At 38.4% G+C, this 20,998-nt stretch overlaps 2 protein-coding genes across 2 annotated transcripts; both read right to left on the reverse strand.

Annotated features, from left to right (window-relative positions):
• On the reverse strand, positions 1-12,142 carry LOC110086490 (vomeronasal type-2 receptor 26-like). Its single transcript, XM_078378146.1, has 4 exons — positions 3,500-12,142; positions 2,775-3,002; positions 1,938-2,064; positions 1-1,296 (listed from the first exon to the last, which is right to left on the reverse strand). Exons 1-4 carry the CDS (start codon positions 4,367-4,369, stop codon positions 398-400), a joined length of 2,124 nt encoding a protein of 707 aa, XP_078234272.1. The 5' UTR covers positions 4,370-12,142; the 3' UTR covers positions 1-397.
• Positions 12,143-12,280: 138 nt separating this feature from the next.
• LOC110086491 (vomeronasal type-2 receptor 26-like) lies at positions 12,281-20,998 on the reverse strand. The gene is made up of 4 exons (XM_078378752.1): positions 15,720-20,998; positions 15,339-15,566; positions 13,455-13,581; positions 12,281-13,179 (listed from the first exon to the last, which is right to left on the reverse strand). Exons 1-4 carry the CDS (start codon positions 16,716-16,718, stop codon positions 12,281-12,283), a joined length of 2,253 nt encoding a protein of 750 aa, XP_078234878.1. The 5' UTR covers positions 16,719-20,998.

Consider the following 20,998-nt stretch of genomic DNA (forward strand, 5'->3'; position numbering starts at 1 on the left):
AATAATCAAGTAACTAGGCATAAAGTCTTACTGAAATCAAAGTGTCTTATTCAACAAAACTAAAGATGAAAACAATTTTCAGTTTTTTAAAAATAAGTTAAAAGTCCATCATTAAAGGCGTAATGCAATGACTTCATATGTTTTAATTTTACCATAACTGGAGATGCAATCCAAATTCAAACATCCATTTGTCAGCCTTCATGCAGATAAAGAATTTAAGGTGATATTCTTTGTTAGATCATTGTTATTGAGAAAATAATTAGCTTAAAGTAACAACTTTTTACTTTTCTCCAAGCTACGTGCTTTTCTGATTGTTGCAAATAAATTTAGTTGCAATAGTTTGTAAATTTAAGAATATTTTTACTGGATAGTAAAGAGACAAGAATATAATCTTTCACTATTTTCTTCGCATTAGTTGTTCCTTGCTGTTTAACTCTGGCCTTATTATGATGATGTAGCATTTAGGGAAAAAGATGCAACCCAGTAACCCAGCACAAGAAGACAAAATGGAGAAGATCTCCACAGCCACCATGTATTTGCCTTTAGTGCTCAGATAGGTTGGAACAAAGGTCACCCAAACACTGCAAAATACTAGCATGCTGAAAGTGATGAATTTGGCCTCATTAAAGCTATCAGGCAACTTCCGGGCAAGGAAGGCCACAAAGAAATTGACACTGGCCAGGAAGCCCAAATAACTCAAGACACCATAAAACATGGATGTAGAACCCTCATTACATTCTAGTATGACCTCCTTATCTAATGAGTACATGTCCACATCTGGGAATGGAGGAGACATCCAGAGCCAAATGGTGCAAATGACTACTTGAATTAAGAAACCAGAAAGGAGAATGGAATTTGCCAGTCTTTTCCCCATCCATTTTCTCATTGCGGATCCTGGTTTGGTAGCTATAAATGCCAGCACCACTGTGATGGTTTTTGCCAAAATGCTGGAAAGGGCCACAGAGAAAACCATGCCGAAAACCACTTGTCGGAGGAGGCAAGTCAGTTTTGTAGGATGTCCAATAAAGAGCAAAGAACAAAGGAAGCAAAGAAGAAGGGAGGTGAGGAGGATGTAGGTAAGGCTCCTGTTGTTGGCTTTGACTATGGGTGTGTTCTTATATTTCACAAATATTCCAAGCATTAAAGCTGTGATCAAGGAAAAGAAACTAGCCAAGGTGGACAAGATGACCCCCAAAGCTTCTTGTTGGGAGAGGAAGCTTAGTGACTTAGGAATGCATTGTGTTTTGTCATTGCTGGGGTATTCATGTTCTGGACACTGAGCACAGGAATCCATATCTGCCAAAAAAAAAGGAATACACATAGTTGTTTGATTATTCCAAAAGATCTGCAATGATAAATTCCCTTTGTACACAGATCTACATGAACTGAAACCCCCTTAAAGAGAGGCAGAAGATAAGTGTGCGTTTTATAAAGAGAAAAAGACCTGAGGATTACTACGTGTCCATTTCTATCCCAGCAATACATCCATTATTTTTAAATACATCCATTTATTCTTATATTTCTTACTGTAAGTAATTTTGTTATAAGCTGTCAGGTTGCTTCTAACATACAGAACATATGGCCATTCCCACTCTGAAATAAACTTTCATGCCAAAGCAGGGATTTTTAGCTAAGGGTCCCCTGAGACCTAGTTGGACACAATATTTCTTCTATCACATTTACTTTTTTCATGGAAAAAAAAAGGGGAAGGAAGGGAAAGCACTATTTTAAAATACTCTGTTGGGTAAATGATTATTACAGTTGTAAATTATATGTGGTTATTGCAATTGTAAATTATGTATGGTTTGAATTATGGTAAATTGATATCTATTTATACCAATTGACAGTATTAATATAAGATAGTATCTAGTACTGTAGTATCTAGTATCTAGTAATAGCTATGTTATGTTATGGAAAATTCACATTATGCCTCCTACCCCTCTGGTGGGAGATCATCCCTTCTGGACATGGTGCACAAGCATAGCAGCAAAATTTCTCTCCTTCTTTCTTTTTCTTGCTGGAGCCAGGATAGCAGTTGTCATTGCATGCAGACACAGGCACCACCTGTCAACATTACACAGGATCGTAAGCTTGGTTTGTCTTGAGCAGGCCTGTTTTTCTTGGGATTGTAATGATGGATTGATGATTGATTGGTAATAGTGGAAATTTTCGCTAACTTTCCCAATACTGGGTTTTGCAAATGAACATGTTCAACTTATCTCAACACTGAGGTAGAGAGTCCTTAATACTCTTTCACACTTACTGGAAGAGTGAAGAGTTACAAGGTTTCCTGGTTGGGAAATGATAATCACAAACAGGAGATGGAGTATTTAAATGACTTATAACTAGATACGTAACTTGATACATAGATGGAAATACATATGATTGACATGTTTATCTGATCTCACAGTGAAATTAAGCCTAGAAGGGAAAAATCTCAGCTGTAGTTCACCACCACAGACTCAAACTATGACAGGGTGTTAGAATCATACAGCGCTCTCATGTCTGTTATTCAAGGGTTCAACATTTGACCTTGACACTCTCCCTATCCACCAAAGTAATCAATCTCTGCTCAGTCTTTTGGGGTAGAAAACAAGAGGATGTGTGATGATCTTCAGATTTATTTAAAAATATTTCCACAATTTATACATAACACCACAACACATTCAAAAGAGATAATGAGATCAAACAATATTCTCAGCATGGTTCAACAGAAGTAATAAAAATGATCGTTCCATTTTGAATGGGCTCAAGCTTTTAAAAATATGCCTCACCTGATTAAAGCTTGGATGCCATGTGATTTGATCAATGTTTATGTTTAATCCTTTTCTTGGGGGAGCTTTAGGATCCACCCTTCCAACTTTTACTCTTCCCATTGAGCCATTGGGAAACATCAGCCAGTTTGTAATGTCAAACCCTGCAACTAATTCCCTGTTCCCATCAAAATGCAGAGTGTCTCCAGCAGTGTTGTTGAATAAGATGTTCCTTAGAAAGTAGTGGACCTAAAGAATGCACAGATAGGCAAAAACAAAGCATGTTTTTAAAAACATTATATGTAGTGATTTTATATAATTTATATATTTGTTGTTTTCATGGAGCTGACATATTGTGGGAAGGTAAATGAAGAACACGACTTTTTTATATCAAAAAACTGAGCATTTTTATAATGGTTTAGATTTTGAATTTAGTTCTCTTAATTTTATTGTTTTTACTCTACACGTGTTTCCATGTAGATTTAGTACAATATAGTTAATCCTATGATTCAAATGGCTGGGAAAACTAAAGAATTCTGAAGCAATTTTTAATTGAAATGTTAGCGGTCCCTTTTTCTTTCAATAATAAATTATTCTGCTGTTCTAAAAATGTGAAGAAAAAGAAACACTGGGTCTTCATCGTAGTAGGATGGACTTTTCGAAGACATTATGTAGAGTTATATAGTTTTCATTTCCAAGGAGGTTATATAATACCTGAGATAAAGAACAAGAGTAATTTTAACTACCTGCCATGGCTGAATATTCATAAGTGGCATGTTTCCTCTCTCAAGAGACCTCCTATATTTGGACGTGGATCCATACAAAGCATGCAAAGCGTGTGCTACAGCATAGACAGCACTGTAGACGTTGTAGCTGTGGCCAAACATCCTCATTTCAAACAAAGATCCAGGAAGAGTCTCTAGCTTCTCTTCTCCAGTACAGAGGTTATTGCTTCCTTCCTCCCCTTTAGACATCTTGAAAGAACAATCGAAGGACTGCTGCCAGAAGTCCTGGATAAAGCCATCTCCTTTGGCCCAAGAAGGTTTTACAGTCTGAAGGAACTCTTGGAACCCTAATGGTTGGTTTGAGTGAACAGTAATGGATAATGAACCATGGAATGTTTGTATATCCCAAATCCTTTGGACAGATATTGATTCAAAGTCCCAGTGGGATGTGACAACCCACACTTTCTCCAGAGGGGGCAGCGACAAGAAGGGAGTAAGAAAGAGTAATATTTTCAGACACTGAAAAGATGGAGGTTCTCCGTACACAAAGATGACACTGGCTTTCCTTTCAGTGACCATTTTATAGCTTGTCCAGTGCCGTAAATGTGAATCTATCAGGTCCTCCACATAATCCCATTTGGGTAATCTCACTATGAAGGCATCACAGATGCCATTCTGGGAAAGCAGTGGCACTATTGTTTGTAGGAACCTGTCTCCTTTGTCATCATCCACAGCACTGATCCCAATCCATGTCCATCTGAAATGCTGAAGTAACCACACAATTCCCTTGTATTGTTCACCTTCATTTGGGACCATCTGGTACAAAAATGGGAAATGGCTTCTGCTACTTTCTGCTGGCAAAAAGGATCCATATGTGAGCTGGAATAACATTAGTAAAGTTATTTTTTAGGATGGATTGAAAGAAAAAAACCAAGTGTCATGCACTACATGTACATTGAATTCGATGAAATTAAATGCAAATTTCACTTTTCTTTCTTCTGAATTCTGGTTTTATTTGTGCAAGCTGTTGTTATATTTACCTGTCATCCCCACAAATTTATTACTGCTTTTGATGAGGCATAAATCTTCCATTCCCCCCATATCTTATAGCATAGGCAGGGCTCTCTCTCCTGTAACTACACATTTTGAATTAATGCCAAACATGCCAATTTTTTCTTTTGAATATTAAATTTTATATTAAACTACATTTTCCATTCTACGAAGCTTATCTTGAATTTTATCACTGCCATCTAAGTAATACATATATATTGGGGTTTTCTTTTTAATTCTCTTGACAATATTAAAGAGTAGCCCTGACACTTATCCTTCACTAGATATGACAATCAGCTACAGTCGTGCCCCGCTTAACAATTGCCTCACTTAATGAGGAAATCGCTTTATGATGAGGTTTTTGCAATCGCAATTGTGATAGCAAAATGATGGTCTAAATGGGGGAATTTCACTTAGCGATGATCGGTTCCCTGCTTCGGGAACCGATTTTCGCTTTACGACGATCAAAAACAGCTGATCGTCGGGTTTCAAAATGGCCACCGGCTGAATTAAATGCCCCCCCGCTGTGCTTAGGGATGGATTCCTCGCTGCAGAGGCATGGAAAATGGCCGCCCCTATGGAGGATCTTTGCTGGACAACGAGTTTTCAGCCCATTGGAACAAATTAACTGGGTTTTAATGTGTTTCAATGGGCTTTTTTATTTCGTTTAACAATGTTTTCACTCTACAGCGATTTTGTTGGAACGAATTAACATCGTCAAGCGAGGCACCACTGTATACATACATGACTTTGATTTAGAACAGTTTTTGAACCAGCAATCTGAACCTACCTGATTGGTTTATTATCCAGATAGCATGTAATAAGTTTGCTCACCAAACAGATTTGTTTACTGGACATAACATCAAGAAATTGTCAACTGAAATGGAAGGTGGTATGCCACAAACCCTCAGGCATAGAACTTACTTGTGGAATCTTGTGGTTGGCTGAAATGATTTCAATATTGGTTGAAGTTTGAGACAGACACCCTCCAATGACAGCAATCAGATTCTTGTAGTTGTGACACTTGAAGTTGGGGGCAAACCTGTTCCTTGTAGAAAGAAGGCTGAGGGTGGCCTTAGAGGTCATTCTTGCTGTGTAGTAGCTATTAAGGATGTAGAATCCCAGAGATAGGTTTGGTAAAATTTTAGGATTCTCATTGATCTCTTTGACAGCAAACGCCAAGGCCAGGGCATGTTGGTAATTTTTAGGCACTGAACTGTTAACAAGAATTGGAAGCAATTTAACTGAAGAACAGAAACAATTACATATTCATTATTGTTCCCTGGCTTACTTTCAAAATTTACAAATTACACACTCATTTAGAGCAGGAAGGAAAATAATAGATAAAGACATATGAAACATATGTATTCATATGTTTTCGCCTTCGCGAATACATATGAAACACCACATTCTCAATGGATTTTGAGATTCTATTGATTAATATTTATCTGACAGTGCTTCTTTGATAATGGAAGAAAAATGTACAGACATCTGGATCATGTATAGTATCTTGAAATCAGATATACTCTTATATAATGGACATTTCACAAGAATAAGAAGCTGAAATGAAAGAAGCTACTGCAGGTAGAAAACAAAAAGAGGTGCATTATTGGCTTAGTTGGTAACTAAGTGAATCTCTCTTGTGAAAAATAACCAATGAAAAAAGCATACAGGGATTGATTTTGCTTTTGTTGAAGGTTTCTTAAGCACCCCTACAGTTGAAACCAGCATCCCAGGGATGTTGGACTAGTCCATGGTGACTAAGAACCAATCATCAAATTCATGCCACTAACCTTTGAAATGTTTTTTTTTTAATATTTGGCTAGTACACTCTCAAAAATCTGTAGAAATGTAACAGGATTGTTTCTACAAAAGGCTGTAGGCACAGGCTTGTTAAAGTTGATGGTGATGAAGCTGAGGATGCTGCAGGGCCAGATTAAGACCCTAACCACTGAAAAGATTATGGTGCCCCTATGAATATAGCACACAGTAGGTCTCAGGGCTTGAAAAACACACATACATAACACTCGTGTTATTTGCATGGAAATTTGGTAATTTAATTGTATAGCATGTAGCAAAAAAGAACCACTTATCATATTGAAAACCATATTTACAATCGAATTATTGGCTTCCAGTAACTGAAACAGAAAAGCTCAAATAATTTATTTGTTTATTTATTTATTTGATATCTATCCCACCCATCTAGACCAAAGGTCTGCTCTTACAACCTGTTTTGTGTGTTTCTGACAGTGGCTGTTATTTTTTGGGCTTGCACAAATAGTGCAGAGGCCATGGGTCTAAAAGACCAACCGAAAATATGGAAAATCTTGAGAGAGGTCAGAGTTACAAGAAAAGGGCAAAAGGAAATGAGAAGCAATGTGGACAAAGCTAATCCCTTCCCCTCTTTTTCCCCCCTCTTATTTAAGTGTCAATGCCTTAAAGCATTTTTTTCCCCATTCATTCAGGTCAAATGACAATAGCAATAAAGATCCTAAAACCCAAACATTGCAGGAATGCCATGTTTAATCAGAAAAAGAAGCAAATTGTCTATGTCATGGTTGTTGTGGGTTTTTTGGGATCTTTGGCCATGTTCTGAAGGTTGTTCTTCCTAACATTTTGCCAGTCTCTGTGGCCGGCATTTTCAGAGGACAGCACTCTGAAGATGTCAGCCACAGAGAATGGCGAAATGTTAGGAAGAACAACCTTCAGAACACGGCCAAAGAGCCCTAAAAGCCTAGAACAACCATTAGATCCTGGCCGTGAAAGCCTTCACGAATACATTGTCTATGTCTTGTTTGCCATTATTATCTTTAGGTACTATGACAGAAGGGAGTGGAAAAAACAGAAGGAGAAAAGAAAACAATGGATCTTACATAGGTTCATCGATCAACATCTGTGCAGGCTGCTCCATGAAAGAGAAGGTATTAAAGAGAAGAAAGACCTGGGAAATAATCCCACCAATCACGAGGTCACCTGCTTGGTAAAACTGATGAGGAATAGGGAGAGGATCATCATAGATGGTGCAATTAATAAAATGGGTTTTGCCCACAATATGACACAGGAGTACAAGGAGTAACACTGTGACCAGCACAGTCCTGTTCAAAAAACATGTACTCCTAAAATCAATTGTCATGTTTCCGCTGTCAGCGCTATCTCTGACTCTGTTATCAGTTTAACACCAGCATCCTGTGGATTGCAAATAATGTTATTCCTGCTTCCCTTGCTGAAGAATATAAGTTTTGCAATTCATATGGTTTCAATACGAACAAAACAAAACGAACTGCTTCCCCAAACAAGTATGGCATACAGTTTTATCTGGTCAATAAAATCTCAGGACTAGTCAAACCTCTGAGTCCTGTAAGAGAATTAATCAGGTTAAGCACTGCTAAGCTAAACATCATATGCTTCTTATCCCTTTGGTTTATGCTATAGGTTGGAATGAGAACCAGAAGCATCCTTTTTCCTTCATTAAAACTGTTTTGTTAAGAGCAATATATGCCTTGCATTGGCATGCGAAGAAAAACAAGCAACACTGTGAATTCTTGACCATTTATCGCCAATTTCTGTAGATTTGAATTATAAAAAAAGCTGCGGCAGTAGGTGAACGGAGATGGAGCATGTTTCCAATTAAGTGTTATAGTAGGTCGATGTACACTATTTCATAATTCACCATGAAGGCTCTGTTTCCCCATGTTGTAAAAGAAAAGTGTAAAGATGAGTCAAACAAGGAGAAGATGTGAGGAACAGCGGTAGTCACAGCATACTTCCTTTGATTTAAAAATAATGCTAGGACCAATTGATTGAAATTTACTTAAAATTATGGAACTGATGATACAGAAGAAGTATGACTAATGCACCTTGTTCATGATTTAAAGCTCTCCGAGACATGTTTGTTGATTTTGCTGACTAGCAGTGTAAATCCGTTGAGCAACAAAATGGAAACCAGTCATTATGTCAATGATAGGGCAGGATCAGAAGTGTGTTGTTAGCCTTTCAAGTTGCATCATGTCATCACATAATTATGCTAGACATTTCTTTTCTTTTACGTATTACTTTTTTTCTTTGTTTCCTAAGTGTCACTTTCTTCTTTGTGGATGAAGAAATAAGTCACAGGTAGCCATTAGTTGAAGTCTGATTTTCAGAGTTACACTGAGTCAGAGGCCAAACAAGTTTAGCTGAATCACAGGATAATCAGGTTCAGCACCAAATCACTTCCAATTGGTGTCGGTCACCTTTTTGACACTCACAGGGATTATTTTTGAATAGCTTATGTTTTTAAAGATCTGTGAGGTGTGACTAAGCAAAAAAAGGGGGGGTTCCCATTTAAAATGCTAAATTTAAATGTTGACTCTAGATGCACTCACATTCCACAATAACTATGGTCTGTATCACTATGGTTTGTTGTATAAGCCAGAAAGTGAGTTGCTATGACCACATGAAGTATATCTTGTTATCTTCATTATTGACTTATTTCCTCCCCAGTTTTAAAAGTCCTTCTTAGAATTCCAAACACCTTTCATTTAGTGTACTTTCTTGTGTGATTGATTAATGGAAGGATAATCAGTTTAAACTGATTTCGGGGATTCCTAATCTCTCATGCCATTATGCAGCCTATTAAACTGGAGAAATGTGCTCAGAATCATTCATCTTGGTAACCCTTGATAAGAAGGGCACTTGAATACCCTTAGAGGTTCAGAGTGGAGAAACTGGGCAATTATAGGGCCTTTCTTTTCTTCCATTGAAAAAAAGGATATTGGTCCATTTTTGAAACTCACTTTAAAGAACACACTTTGGATTTGGGCAAAAAAGGCTTTGAAAACATGCATCACCACAATAACTAACTTCAGTTTTGCTGACACATAAAAATGGCTTCATTTTCAGCCATGAGAAAATTGTGCTGTTCTGTAGTTATATGACCTGTTTGTGATTAACATTCCAAAACTTGGGGAACAAAAACTCTGTCAGAGGGTGCTTCAACATAATGTTTCCATATACAACAGTTGATTCATTTCACCTCTTTACTAGTGATTAGAGAACAAGCTACTAGGTAACATGCATTGTGTATGAGTGATTGCGTTTATGTACCCCCAAATCACTTTTGATTAGCAGTAACTTGCCTTTAATCTACAATAATATGCTGATGATAATGACACCACTTTGATTCCACATACAGAGCTGAGCAACAGGATTTTGTTATGTATTGTCAAATTGGAACTGACTTATAGCAACCCTAATAGTCCTTTCAAGGTGAGATATTTAAGGAATGATTTTATTGGCTGCACACCCTCAATGAGTTTCCATGGCTGTGTGGGAATTCCAACCCTGGCCTCCGGAGTCCTAGTCCATCATTCTTTCCACTACATTACACTGGGTCTCCCAGTTAGTACAGCTGTAAAATGAAATTCCTTCAAATTGCTTAGTTGAACTTGCACTCAAGAAAACCAGCACATCAGTTAAAACTTGATGGTTAGAAGGCTGTTAGTTCCTGAACTACTTAATTCTTCCAAACAAACAGGCAAAAGTTGTTGACTCCAAGCAGAATGACAGCAAGGAGGAGGCAAATTCAGTATATGGTCTACTAATATATCTAGAACTTAGAAACAGCCACAGAGAAGGCCCTCTCTTGAGTCCCCACCACATGGAACTTTGAATAGAGTGAGACAGTGAGAAAGGGCTCTATAGCAGATCTCAATTCCTGGGTAGGGGTCTATGGGAGAGCAAGGGCTTCCAGATAGCTTGGGCTCAAGTCACAAACACAGAACAGAGGGCAGTAGCATGTCATAACTATTACTTTGAACTTTGCCTGGAGACAGCCTAGTAGCAGTGAACTGTTGTAGGCACGATGTTATGTGTAGTGCTAGAACACATGTTCTATGTTTGTATAATTCTATTGCCTCATAAAAAATTATTGGGGAGACCATTGATTTTGGGGGTACCCAGTTATGGATGCGTCCTGATGAAGGTATACAAGTTTTAAATGTGCTACAAGACTTTTCTTTCCTGCCTTAAGTAGTGTTGCTGGTATCTATAAACATATCAGTGAGATTTAGTGGACATTAAGAAACATCCACCAAAGTGTACTCTATATTAGTGGTCCCCAACCTTGGGCCTCCAGATGTTCTTGGACTACAACTCCCAGAAGCCTTCACCACCACCTCCGCTGACCAGATTTCTGGGAGTTGAAGTCCAAGAACATCTGGAGGCCCAAGGTTGGGGACCACTGCTCTATATCACTTTGTCCAGCCCACATGTTTTGCATTCATCACATATCATGGGAAAATCTATTTTCTACTGGTGCTGTCTTCATCTTTATTTCGTGGAAAATATCACATTACAGTACATCAAATTTTTAAGGAGGATTTCAAAGCTTAGAACATATGTCAGTTCTCCAAGACAACTGTTAGTTTAAGGTTCCCGCCTTTGTTTCCTTCCTTCTGACCTGTTTTCTCACACTGACAATTATGTTTTCCCCCCTGTAGTGAGTACACAGCTGTCCTTTCATTGACATGACCCCATGTTGGTACTCTCACTATAAAAGCACACAATTCTGTGAAAACAGTGTCTGCAAAACCCAGTCTTCTTTGTCATCATTGAAAGTAGAAGGACATGCTTGGACTCCGAATACTACAATTCAGTGAATGCAACTGTTGGGTATTTTCTTTCTTTCTTTTTTAGATATGTCTCATATAATACCAGTAGTCTACCACCCAGGTCTTGCAAAGATGATGAGGTATTTACCCTTAAAGTTTTCAAAAAGATCAATCTTATTAGGTTAATGGAGTTCTACATCAATCAACAGCCTTTTCATAGGGATTTTTGGAGAGATCATTTCAGACACTGGATCATCTTCTGGCTAAGCTGGTATCAAATAAGAAATTAAATTAGACAAGCTGACATCAGGAAGCAGGCCACAAAATGCTTCAGTCCCTTTGAAGATCTTTACTCTCTACCTGAAATAAATGAAACAGCTCTAACAAAACATTGCTGTTGATTGAAGCTGATCTGCACTAGTCATCAGGACTGAATGAGATGGGAGAACATGATTGTGAAATAAAAATTAATGAAGAGAAGTGGTCAGACATGTTTACAAAATTACTGTACAAAGGGAGCATATTAAAGCACATTGTCTGCCTAAAATTCACTTGATGTCCTATGGTCCCAGAAAATCCCTCCAATTCCTTTAATATATGGGAGATTGCTTCTAGAGGATTCTTTAACGTCAATATCACATCATCACCATATATGCTGAAGACATGAATTGAGTTCCTAATATGTATCACCAGAATGCTCTCATTTGCCCTTATACATAAAGCTAAAAATTCTATCACCAGAGTGAACAGAAGAGTGTATGTAACACACCATTGAATACAATGTAATACCATTGTAAATTTAGTGCCAAATTTATAAAATTCCAAAGAGTTAAATAGACATTTCCAACTGACACAATCAATAATCTAGACAAGGGAATGGGGACTCGAGTTGTGCGACATGCTGTCAAGTTCCACTTAAATCACACCAGTGACTTGGCTTGGACTCAAATTGTAGGTTTGTTTAAAATGACCTGAACTCTACTCATGTCAAAAGGCCAGTAGTGGAGAGCAGAGATTACACTATTTCTTAGCCATTTGAAATTTAAAAGCCAATTTGTTACTGGGAAAAAAAAATCAAAGTAACTTCCATCTTTCAAAATAAATTCTAACAAATCATTCCTTAATTTTACAGTACTAGGCAGAGACAAGTATTATTGTTTCACTATTTTCTTCGCATGAGTTGTTCCCTGCTGTTTAACTCTGGCCTTATTATGATGATGTAACATTTAGGGAAAAAGATGCAACCCAGTAAGCCGGCACTAGAGGCCAAAATGGAGAAGATCTCCACAGCCACCATGTATTTGCCTTTGGTGCTCAGGTAGGTTGGAACAAAGGATACCCAAACACTGCAAAATACTAGCATGCTGAAAGTGATGAATTTGGCCTCGTTGAAGCTGTCAGGCAACTTGCGGGCAAGGAAGGCCACCAGGAAACTGACACTGGCCAGGAAGCCCAAATAGCCCAAGACACTATAAAACATGGATGTAGAACCCTCATTACATTCTAGTATGACCTCTTTATCTAATGAGTACATGTCCACATCTGGGAATGGAGGTGACATCCAGAGCCAAATGGTACAAATGACTACTTGAATAAAGAAACCAGAAAGGAGAACAGAATTTGCCAGTCTTTTTCCCATCCATTTTCTCATTGCGGATCCTGGTTTGGTAGCTATAAATGCCAGGACCACTGTGATGGTTTTTGCCAAAATGCTGGAAAGGGCCACAGAGAAAACTATGCCAAACATCACTTGTCGGAGGAGGCAAGTCAGTTTTGTAGGATGTCCAATAAAGAGCAAAGAACAAAGGGAGCAAAGAAGAAGGGAGATGAGGAGGATGTAGGTAAAGCTCCTGTTGTTGGCTTTGACTATGGGTGTGTTTTTATACTTCATAAACATTCCAAGCAGTAAAGCTGTGATCAAGGAAAAGAAACCAGCCAAGATGGATAAGATGATCCCTAAAGCTTCTTGGTGAGAGAGGTAGTTTATGGTCTTGGAAATGCAATGAGTTTGATCACTACTGGAGTATTCATGTTCTGGACACTGAGCACAGGAATCCATGTCTTTAAAAAAAAGGGATATAGAGACTTAATTGATTATTCGAAAAGACCTGCATGAAGACAGTAATAATTGCCTTCATACACATTCAATGCAAATAACAAAAGGGAAGAAAGTGAAAGAACCATTTTTTAAAAGCTGTGTTTGGGTAAATGGTTATTGCAGCCCTAAATTCTGTATGGTTTCATAGACAAGAAATTGGTATCTGTTAGGAATTGCAAGCAATATTGAAATGAAAGATAGTGATAGCTATGTTTTGCTATGGAAAGATGCCTCCTACCCTTCTGGTGAGAGATCATCCCTCCTGGACAGGGAGTACAAGCATAGCAACAGAATTTCTCTCCTTCTTTCTTTTTCTTGTGGAAGCCAGGATAGCAGTTGTCATTGCACACAGACACAGGCACCACCTGTCCAGAATTACACAAGATGATCAAAAGGGTTCACCTCAAATGGACCTGTTCTTCTTTGGAAGGTAATGATTGACAAATACTAGAAATAACTTCTACATAAGAACATAAGAAGAGCCCTGCTGGATCAGGCTGAGGGTCCCTCTAGTCCAGCTTCCCGTCTCTCACAGTGGCCCTACCAGATACCTCTGGGAGCACACGAGACAACTAGATACCTGTCTCCTGATACCCCTCCCCTGCATCTGGCATTTGGAGGTACCTTCCTTTTAAGCCTGGAGATTATACACCCCTATCATGGCTTGTAACCTGCAATGGACTTTTCCTCTCAGAATCTGTCCAATCCCCTTTTAAAGGCAACAAGGCCAGATGCCATCACCACATCCTGTGACAAGGAGTTGCACAGACTAACAGCACACTGGGTAAAGAAATATTTTCTTTTGTCTATTCCCACTCTCCCAACACTCAATTTGAGTGGATGTCTCCTGGTTCTGGTATTCTGTGAGAGGGAAAAGATCTTCCCTCTATCCACTTTGTCCACCCCCTGCATAATTTTATATGTCTCAACTTTCTTGCATCTTTCTGAGGGCTGAGTTTAGGTAAAAGAAATTTTGCAGCCTATTTCCTTGGATAAGAAATGTTTTTTTCATGAACAGGAGTATGATATCACCTGGCCAATTAAAACTCTTTCCTTTTTATAGCCTGTACTAGTCTTCCTGTATTTTTCTGAGAAGTTTTTTAATTCACTTTCTCAACAAGGAAGAAACCATCTTGGGAATTCTGGCAAACAGAAAGTGGTGAACAAATGCTTTAAGGAAAAGCTAATCTATCTTCAAAACATGACTGGGACAAATGCAGCTGGTTCCCATTATATTTCAGGGTACGGAAGGTGCATTAGTCCAAAGTAGATAGAGATGGGTTGACAGGCAGAGCTAAATGAGAAGTGGGTATTCTTGCATACACACAGACATGTGTTGTCTCTCAGGCACACACACACATTGAGATAGGCAGGCAGATATCGACTGAGATGCTTTCTTTCCTCCATTCCTTCACTCTGCAAAATGAATAACATTCCTGTCTGCTGCCGTTTTGCTCTGGACCTGGTTTTAATTCCAGGCAGTTGGTTAATTCACTCATCTTCTTTTTCTCCACTCTGTTCTTACTCATTCATTTGCAAAAGAGTGTGTGGCTGCCCTACTGGACAAGAGTCATTCTCCTTTGCTAGTTTCTTTCAAAGATCTAGCCTGATCCACTATTGATCATGCTCTATACTTTGATTTTCCTCCAGACACTCCCTTCTTGCTGCTTATTCTGGAGGCCTATCCCCACCACTTCCCTTTGCTGTTTCTTATTTCAAGATCCTTGTCTTGCCACCACCACAAGGTCATTAAAAGATCGTGCTCTTACGAGAGATCATTAAGATACTGTAGGTGTGCTTCAAAAGAGCAGCCAAGGTGGGGTTAGGGAGGGAGGAGCTTTCACGGAGACGACAAAATCTGGTACATGCATGCTTTTGTCACATTGTTAGACAATGTGTGAACTAGGCTTACAGAGCCACATATAATATACAGTATAACCCTCCTTGACCATTTTGCCTGTGAAGTTCCTCACAGCCAACATTTCTTGAACTGGATTTTGTATGCAATGTGATCCCAATAAATCTATTATGCAGATCTATTTCCTTTTTTGGCAACTACAAGAGGGACATTCATAGAATCAGATAAGAAATTGTAGTAGGTCTGATCAACCTAGAATCTCACCTGATTAAAGCTTGGGTGCCATGTGATCTGACCAACATCTATGGTTAACTCTTTGCCTGGAGGAGCTTTAGGGTCCAGCCTTCCAACTTTTACTCTCCCCACTGAGCCATTGGGAAACATCAACCAGTTTGTAATGTCAAACCCTGCAACTAATTCTCTATTCCCATCAAAATGCAGAGTGTCTCCAGCAGTGTTGTTGAATAAGATATTCCTTAAAAAGTGGTGGACCTGGAATGAAAGAGAATGTGAAGAAAATGAAAAACGGTCCTGAACATAGTATGATAGATTTTCGAAGACATTAGATGTAGAGATTTTTTTTGTTTCCATGGAGCTGTCTTGATGTAAAGAGCTGAGATAAGGAACAATAGTAGTTTTTGCTACCTGCCATGGCTGAATATTCATAATTGGCAGGTTCCCAGGTTTCCAGTGTTTGGAAGTGGAGCCATACAGAGCATGCAAAGCGTGTGCTACAGCATAGACAGCACTGTAGATGTTGTAGCTGTGGCCAAACATCCTCATTTCAAACAAAGATCCAGGAAGAGTCTCAAGCTTTTCTTCTCCAGTACAGAGGTTATCGTTTCCTTCCTCCCCTTTAGACATCTTGAAAGAACAACTGAAGGACTGCTGCCAGAAGTCCTGGATAAAGCCATCTCCTTTGGCCCAAGAAGGTTTTACAGTCTGAAGGAACTCTTGGAATCCTAATGGTTGGTTTGAATGAATGGTAAAGGATAAAGAACCATGGAAAGGTTGCATATCCCACATCTTTTGAATAGACTCTGATTCAAAGTCCCAGTGAGATGTGACAACCCACACTTTATCCAGAGGTGGCAGTGACAAGAAGGGAGTAAGAAACAGCAACATTCTCAGACTCGGAAAAGATGGAGGTTCTCCATACACAAAGATGACACTGGCTTTCCTTTTATAAATAATGTTATAGCTACTCCTGTGTTCCAAATATGAATTTATCAAGTCACCTGCGTAATCCCGTTTGGGCAGTCTAATTATGAAGGCATCACAGATGCTATTCTGAGAAAGCAGTGGCACTATTGTTTGTAAGAACCTGTCTCCTTTGTCATCATCCACAGCACCGAGACCAATCCACGTCCATCTGAAATGTTGAAGTAACTGCACAACTCCCCTGTACTGCTGAGCTTCATTTGGAACCATCTGGTACAAAAATGGGAAGTGGCCTCCGACACTTTGTGCTGGCAAAAATGATCCATATGTCAGCTGAAATAAAATGAACAAGGATTGTTCAGTTGCATCATTAGAGAGTGCACCTGGGTCTACGTCAGGCACTTTGTTCAACGCCTTTAAGTCCAGATATAGAGACCTCCCAAAAAACACCATTTGCTTGAATGTCATCCACTGCCCTAGCATTCCAACCACCCAACAAGAAATCCCATTGTTGAACCATGTTTTAGAATTTATCAATTTCTCTCAGTATTCAAACAAATGTAATATTGATACCTTTAAAAAAATTATATATATAAATCATGACAATCCATCATGTTACAAGTAATACATACAAGGCTTAACATAGTACTGTAATCTATAATCTTACTTATTATGTAATTTAACTGTTGACCACCTTCTATTCCCCACATTTCATAAAGTCACATTTACACCGTTCCCCATTTCACCTTAGAAAAATATCAACCAACAATCTAAATGCTCCAAATTGTTTTCTGAGCCACATGTTTCCACATTTATTTTATTGGCATATTTTAATAAAGGCTTCCAGCTTTTGGTGAATTGACTATGCCTTATTTCTCCTCCATATAATCTAATGTTATTACGGTAGTCATTTTTTCCTTCAGCATTGTATGCCATATCTTATTTATAAATGTGTGCAATGAGAGATTTTGGCATGTTTCCAATTTCTAGCAATCTTGGATCTTGCTGTCCCTATAAGATTTGCTTTTTGTTGTTGTTTAGTCATTAAGTTGTGTCCAACTCTTCGTGACCCCGTGGACCAGAGCACACCAGCCCCTCCTGTCTTCCACTGCCTCCCAGAGTTTGGTCAAATTCATGTTGGTAGCTTCGATGACACTGTCCAACCATCTCGTCCTCTGTCATCCCTTTCTCCTCTTGCCTTCACAGTTTCCCAACATCAGGGTCTTTTCCAGGGAGTCTGGAAAAGCTCTGACTATACGGACCTTTGTCGACAAGGTGATGTCTCTGCTTGTGCTCCCATATTGCCACTTTATTTATCTTGGGTACCAGCCTGCTCCCTGACTCCTTTATTCTTCTTGTACTATGATTGAATTGCTACTAATTCTTTATTTTCAAGTTTCTCATTTCCCCCTGTAAATATTGAGAATAACAATAATGTTTCATTCATGTCTATTTTTTTTATTAATCAGTGTCTATCCATCTAATTACTTCACACCAGAATCCTTCTATTTTGGGGCAAGATATCCATATGTGTTCCAAAGTTCCTTTTTGTCCACAGTTCCTCCAGCATTTATTTGATATATCTTTATTAATTCTGTGTAACTTCGTAGGATATAAATGTCACCGGTGTACTACCTTCAGAACCATTTCTTTCACATTTGCTGATATTGATTTATACGATTTCTTTTCAGTACTGCAATCTATCTTTATCCTTGTCCACAGAAACTATACTATAGAAAAGTTTAGTATAAAGACTGGGATGCTATGCACTACATGAAAATTCTCTCTCTATATATATTTGTTGTTGTTGCTTCAAATCTATAGTCATATTAGTGCAGCTTGAATTTCTTTATTGTTGCTGCTATTATCAGTCATAAGCCTTGGAATCTTTTCACTTCTTATAGGCTAGCCTCATATCCTCTGTCCTCTTAATGCAGGATTTCCCTTTTTTTTCTTTTATATTTTGTTGCATATTACTTTCTTACATTTGTCTAGGTTTTCCAATCTGCCTTAATTTCATCATTGTCATTTAAGTTATGTGCATACATTGGAGTTCATTTTACCTAAGGTTTGATAAGATTCTGTCCACTTCTTCATCACTGATAATATGCCAAAGAGTTGACGATGATTCTTCACTTTCCTCACTTTGATGATCAACCATGGATAACCAAGCATTGATTTGGAATTGTCTTTCTAACTAGCTATGAATCCACCGTATGAGTTTTATCATCCTAGCCTGCATTTAACCAGTTTGTAGACTGAACTATCAGAGAATAACATTCTTCACTGGTATGGAAGGTAGTGCACCACACTTCTCAAACCCTCAGGCATACAGCTTACCTGTGGAGTCTTGTAGTTTGTTAAAATGATTTCTATATTGGTTGAAATTTCAGAGGTGGCTCCTCCAATGACAGCAATTAGATTATTGTGGTTGTGACACTTGAAGTTGGGGACAAGCCTGTCTTGCGTAGAAAGAAGGCCAAGAATGGCCTTACAGGTCATTATTGCTGTGTAGTAGCTATTGAGGATGTAGAATCCCAGAGAAATATTTGGTAAAATTTTAGTATTCTCATTTATTTCTTTGACAGCGAATGCCAAGGCTAGAATATGCTGGTAACTTTTAGGCCCTGAACTGTTGATAAAAGTTAGAGGCTGTTTAATGAAAGAAGAGCAACAGTAACATATCCATCATTATTTCTTGCCATGTTTTTGTGGCATTCATTAAAAGAGTAAAAGATAATAACACAGTCTATAAGACATCCAAAGTACTCCTCAGGAAGCACAGCATTCTCAAGAGATTTTGAGATAATTCTGTTCATACACGGCTGACTCCAGTTATTTGTGTACAACAAAAGAAAAAGTTAAAGTGACCTGACTTTGGCCAATGGATCATGTACAGCATATAGAACTCTGGCATATTCTTATGTACTGGATGGGGGAAAAAGGACCAAAAGCTGAAATCAGAAATGCTACTGGAAAGGGAAATAGAAAAAGGTTTAAAACAACCTTCCTTGTGGTGGCTAATGTGGTCTCTTTTAGAAGCAGCAACCTATAAAGGGCAAGCAAAAATTCTGCAGCACCCTTGAAACTAGCTGGATTTTTTTCAGTGTGGCATTTTGGAGACTACAGTCTATATCTACAAACACATATGTATATAGTCTTGTTTTCCCTTGATATTTCATAAGTGCACCAATAATTATATTGGGCTTGTGCATGGTGATTAAGGGCCAATGGTCAAGTCAATGCAACTGACTTTTGAAATGAATTTCCATGATATTCTGCTTCTGTAACTCTAGAAATCTGATGAAATTGGACAAGACTGTGTCTTTAAAAGCTTGTATCAAGTCTGTGTTAAAACTACGGGAGATCAAGCTGTGGGAAATGCTGCCCCAGCTAAGGGTACCCTACTCTGCTATCTTCACACACCCTATATAACTATAGATTTAGCAATACCGGTCTGGCCAGCAGGGAAAAATTGATTCCTACCTCATCAGATGTGATGACTGTCGCTAGGTCTGCACCCTGCTTAAGTAAAAGGAATTTATGTAGAGATTTATAGAATGTTTTCTTGATGGTTTCATTTTAGTGACCCAGTTCTCAACCCATCAGATCCAGATCCAGTAGACCAAACCCATAACTACACATACATAAAAACTCATAAAGGAATCTGACAGGATTGCACATGGTTTTGGAAAGCTTTCAACTCTTTGTATTCGCGAAGGCTTTCACGGCCGGGATCTAATGGTTGTTGTGGGTTTTTCGGGCTCTTTGGCCGTGTTCTGAAGGTTGTTCTTCCTAACGTTTTGCCAGTCTCTCTAGCCGGCATCTTCAGAGGACAGCACTCTATTTCTAATTAATCTGGTTCTGTAAATTGTGGAAGCAGATCAATAAAACAAGAAAAATAGGAAGAACATGAAGAAGTAAACATTAGAGTGTTCCTGAACTATAGCAATAAGAAATGATCGCAAATAAAAAATAAAATAAAAATAAAAGTTTCGGACTAATTGCTATTTTTTTAATGTGAGCTTTTGTACACATGTTGCCTTCTTCAGACTTGTCCATGAAAGCTCATATACAAATATAGCAATTAATCCTAAAGGTGTCACAATGTTTTATCTTCCTTATTTTTTAATTTTTGATTTGTTTTTGCCTGACATGCTAGCACAGATTAAGATGGCTACCTCTTCTAAAACTACATATTTTGGTGTTTTTTTAGCGTGGTGGCTATGTATTATTTTTGTGCAGAGAAATACACAGGATATATTCATTCAAATTTGACTTCTGAAAAGAGATGTGTTGATCTTTTCTATCCAATAATACTGCGTAGAAGGAAGAAACAGACACGAACAATAATAAAGATGACAGAACCGAAACATGGTGGGAATGCCATGTCCCTCAAAGCAAGAAGGAAATCTGTCATGGCACGATTTTAGTCATTATTATTTTTTGCATGTTAAAAGAAGAGAAAGGAAGAAAACGATGGATCTTACATAGGTTCGTCGATCAACATCTGTGCAGGCTGCTCCGTGAAAGAGAAGGCGCTGTAATGTAAAAAGACCTGAGAAACGATCATACCAATCACAAGGCTGCCTCCCTGGTAAAATTTATGAGGAATAGGGAGAGGATCGTCATAGATGGTGCAATTAATAAAATGTGTTCTGCACACAGTATGACACAGGAATACAAGAAGCAACACCACTACTAGCACGATCCTGTTGATAAAACCTATACTCCCACAATCAATCGCCATGTTTCTTCCGTCA

Source organism: Pogona vitticeps, chromosome 6 (genome assembly GCF_051106095.1).
Source record: "Pogona vitticeps strain Pit_001003342236 chromosome 6, PviZW2.1, whole genome shotgun sequence".
Taxonomy (NCBI): Eukaryota; Metazoa; Chordata; class Lepidosauria; order Squamata; family Agamidae; genus Pogona; species Pogona vitticeps.

Bases quoted from the DNA above. Each gene is read 5' to 3' on its own strand.
- LOC110086490 (XM_078378146.1), bottom strand. From the start codon at position 4,369: ATGTTATTCCAGCTCACATATGGATCCTTTTTGCCAGCAGAAAGTAGC. The intron at 3,003-3,499 runs GTAGTTAAAATT...TGCATTCTTTAG, and splicing joins TGAATATTCAGCCATGGCAG to GTCCACTACTTTCTAAGGAA. The intron at 1,297-1,937 runs GTAGGAGGCATA...TTTTTTTGGCAG, and splicing joins GATGATCTCCCACCAGAGGG to ATATGGATTCCTGTGCTCAG.
- LOC110086491 (XM_078378752.1), bottom strand. From the start codon at position 16,718: ATGCTAGGGCAGTGGATGACATTCAAGCAAATGGTGTTTTTTGGGAGG. The intron at 15,567-15,719 runs GTAGCAAAAACT...CTTTCATTCCAG, and splicing joins TGAATATTCAGCCATGGCAG to GTCCACCACTTTTTAAGGAA. The intron at 13,180-13,454 runs GTAGGAGGCATC...TTTTTTTTAAAG, and splicing joins GATGATCTCTCACCAGAAGG to ACATGGATTCCTGTGCTCAG.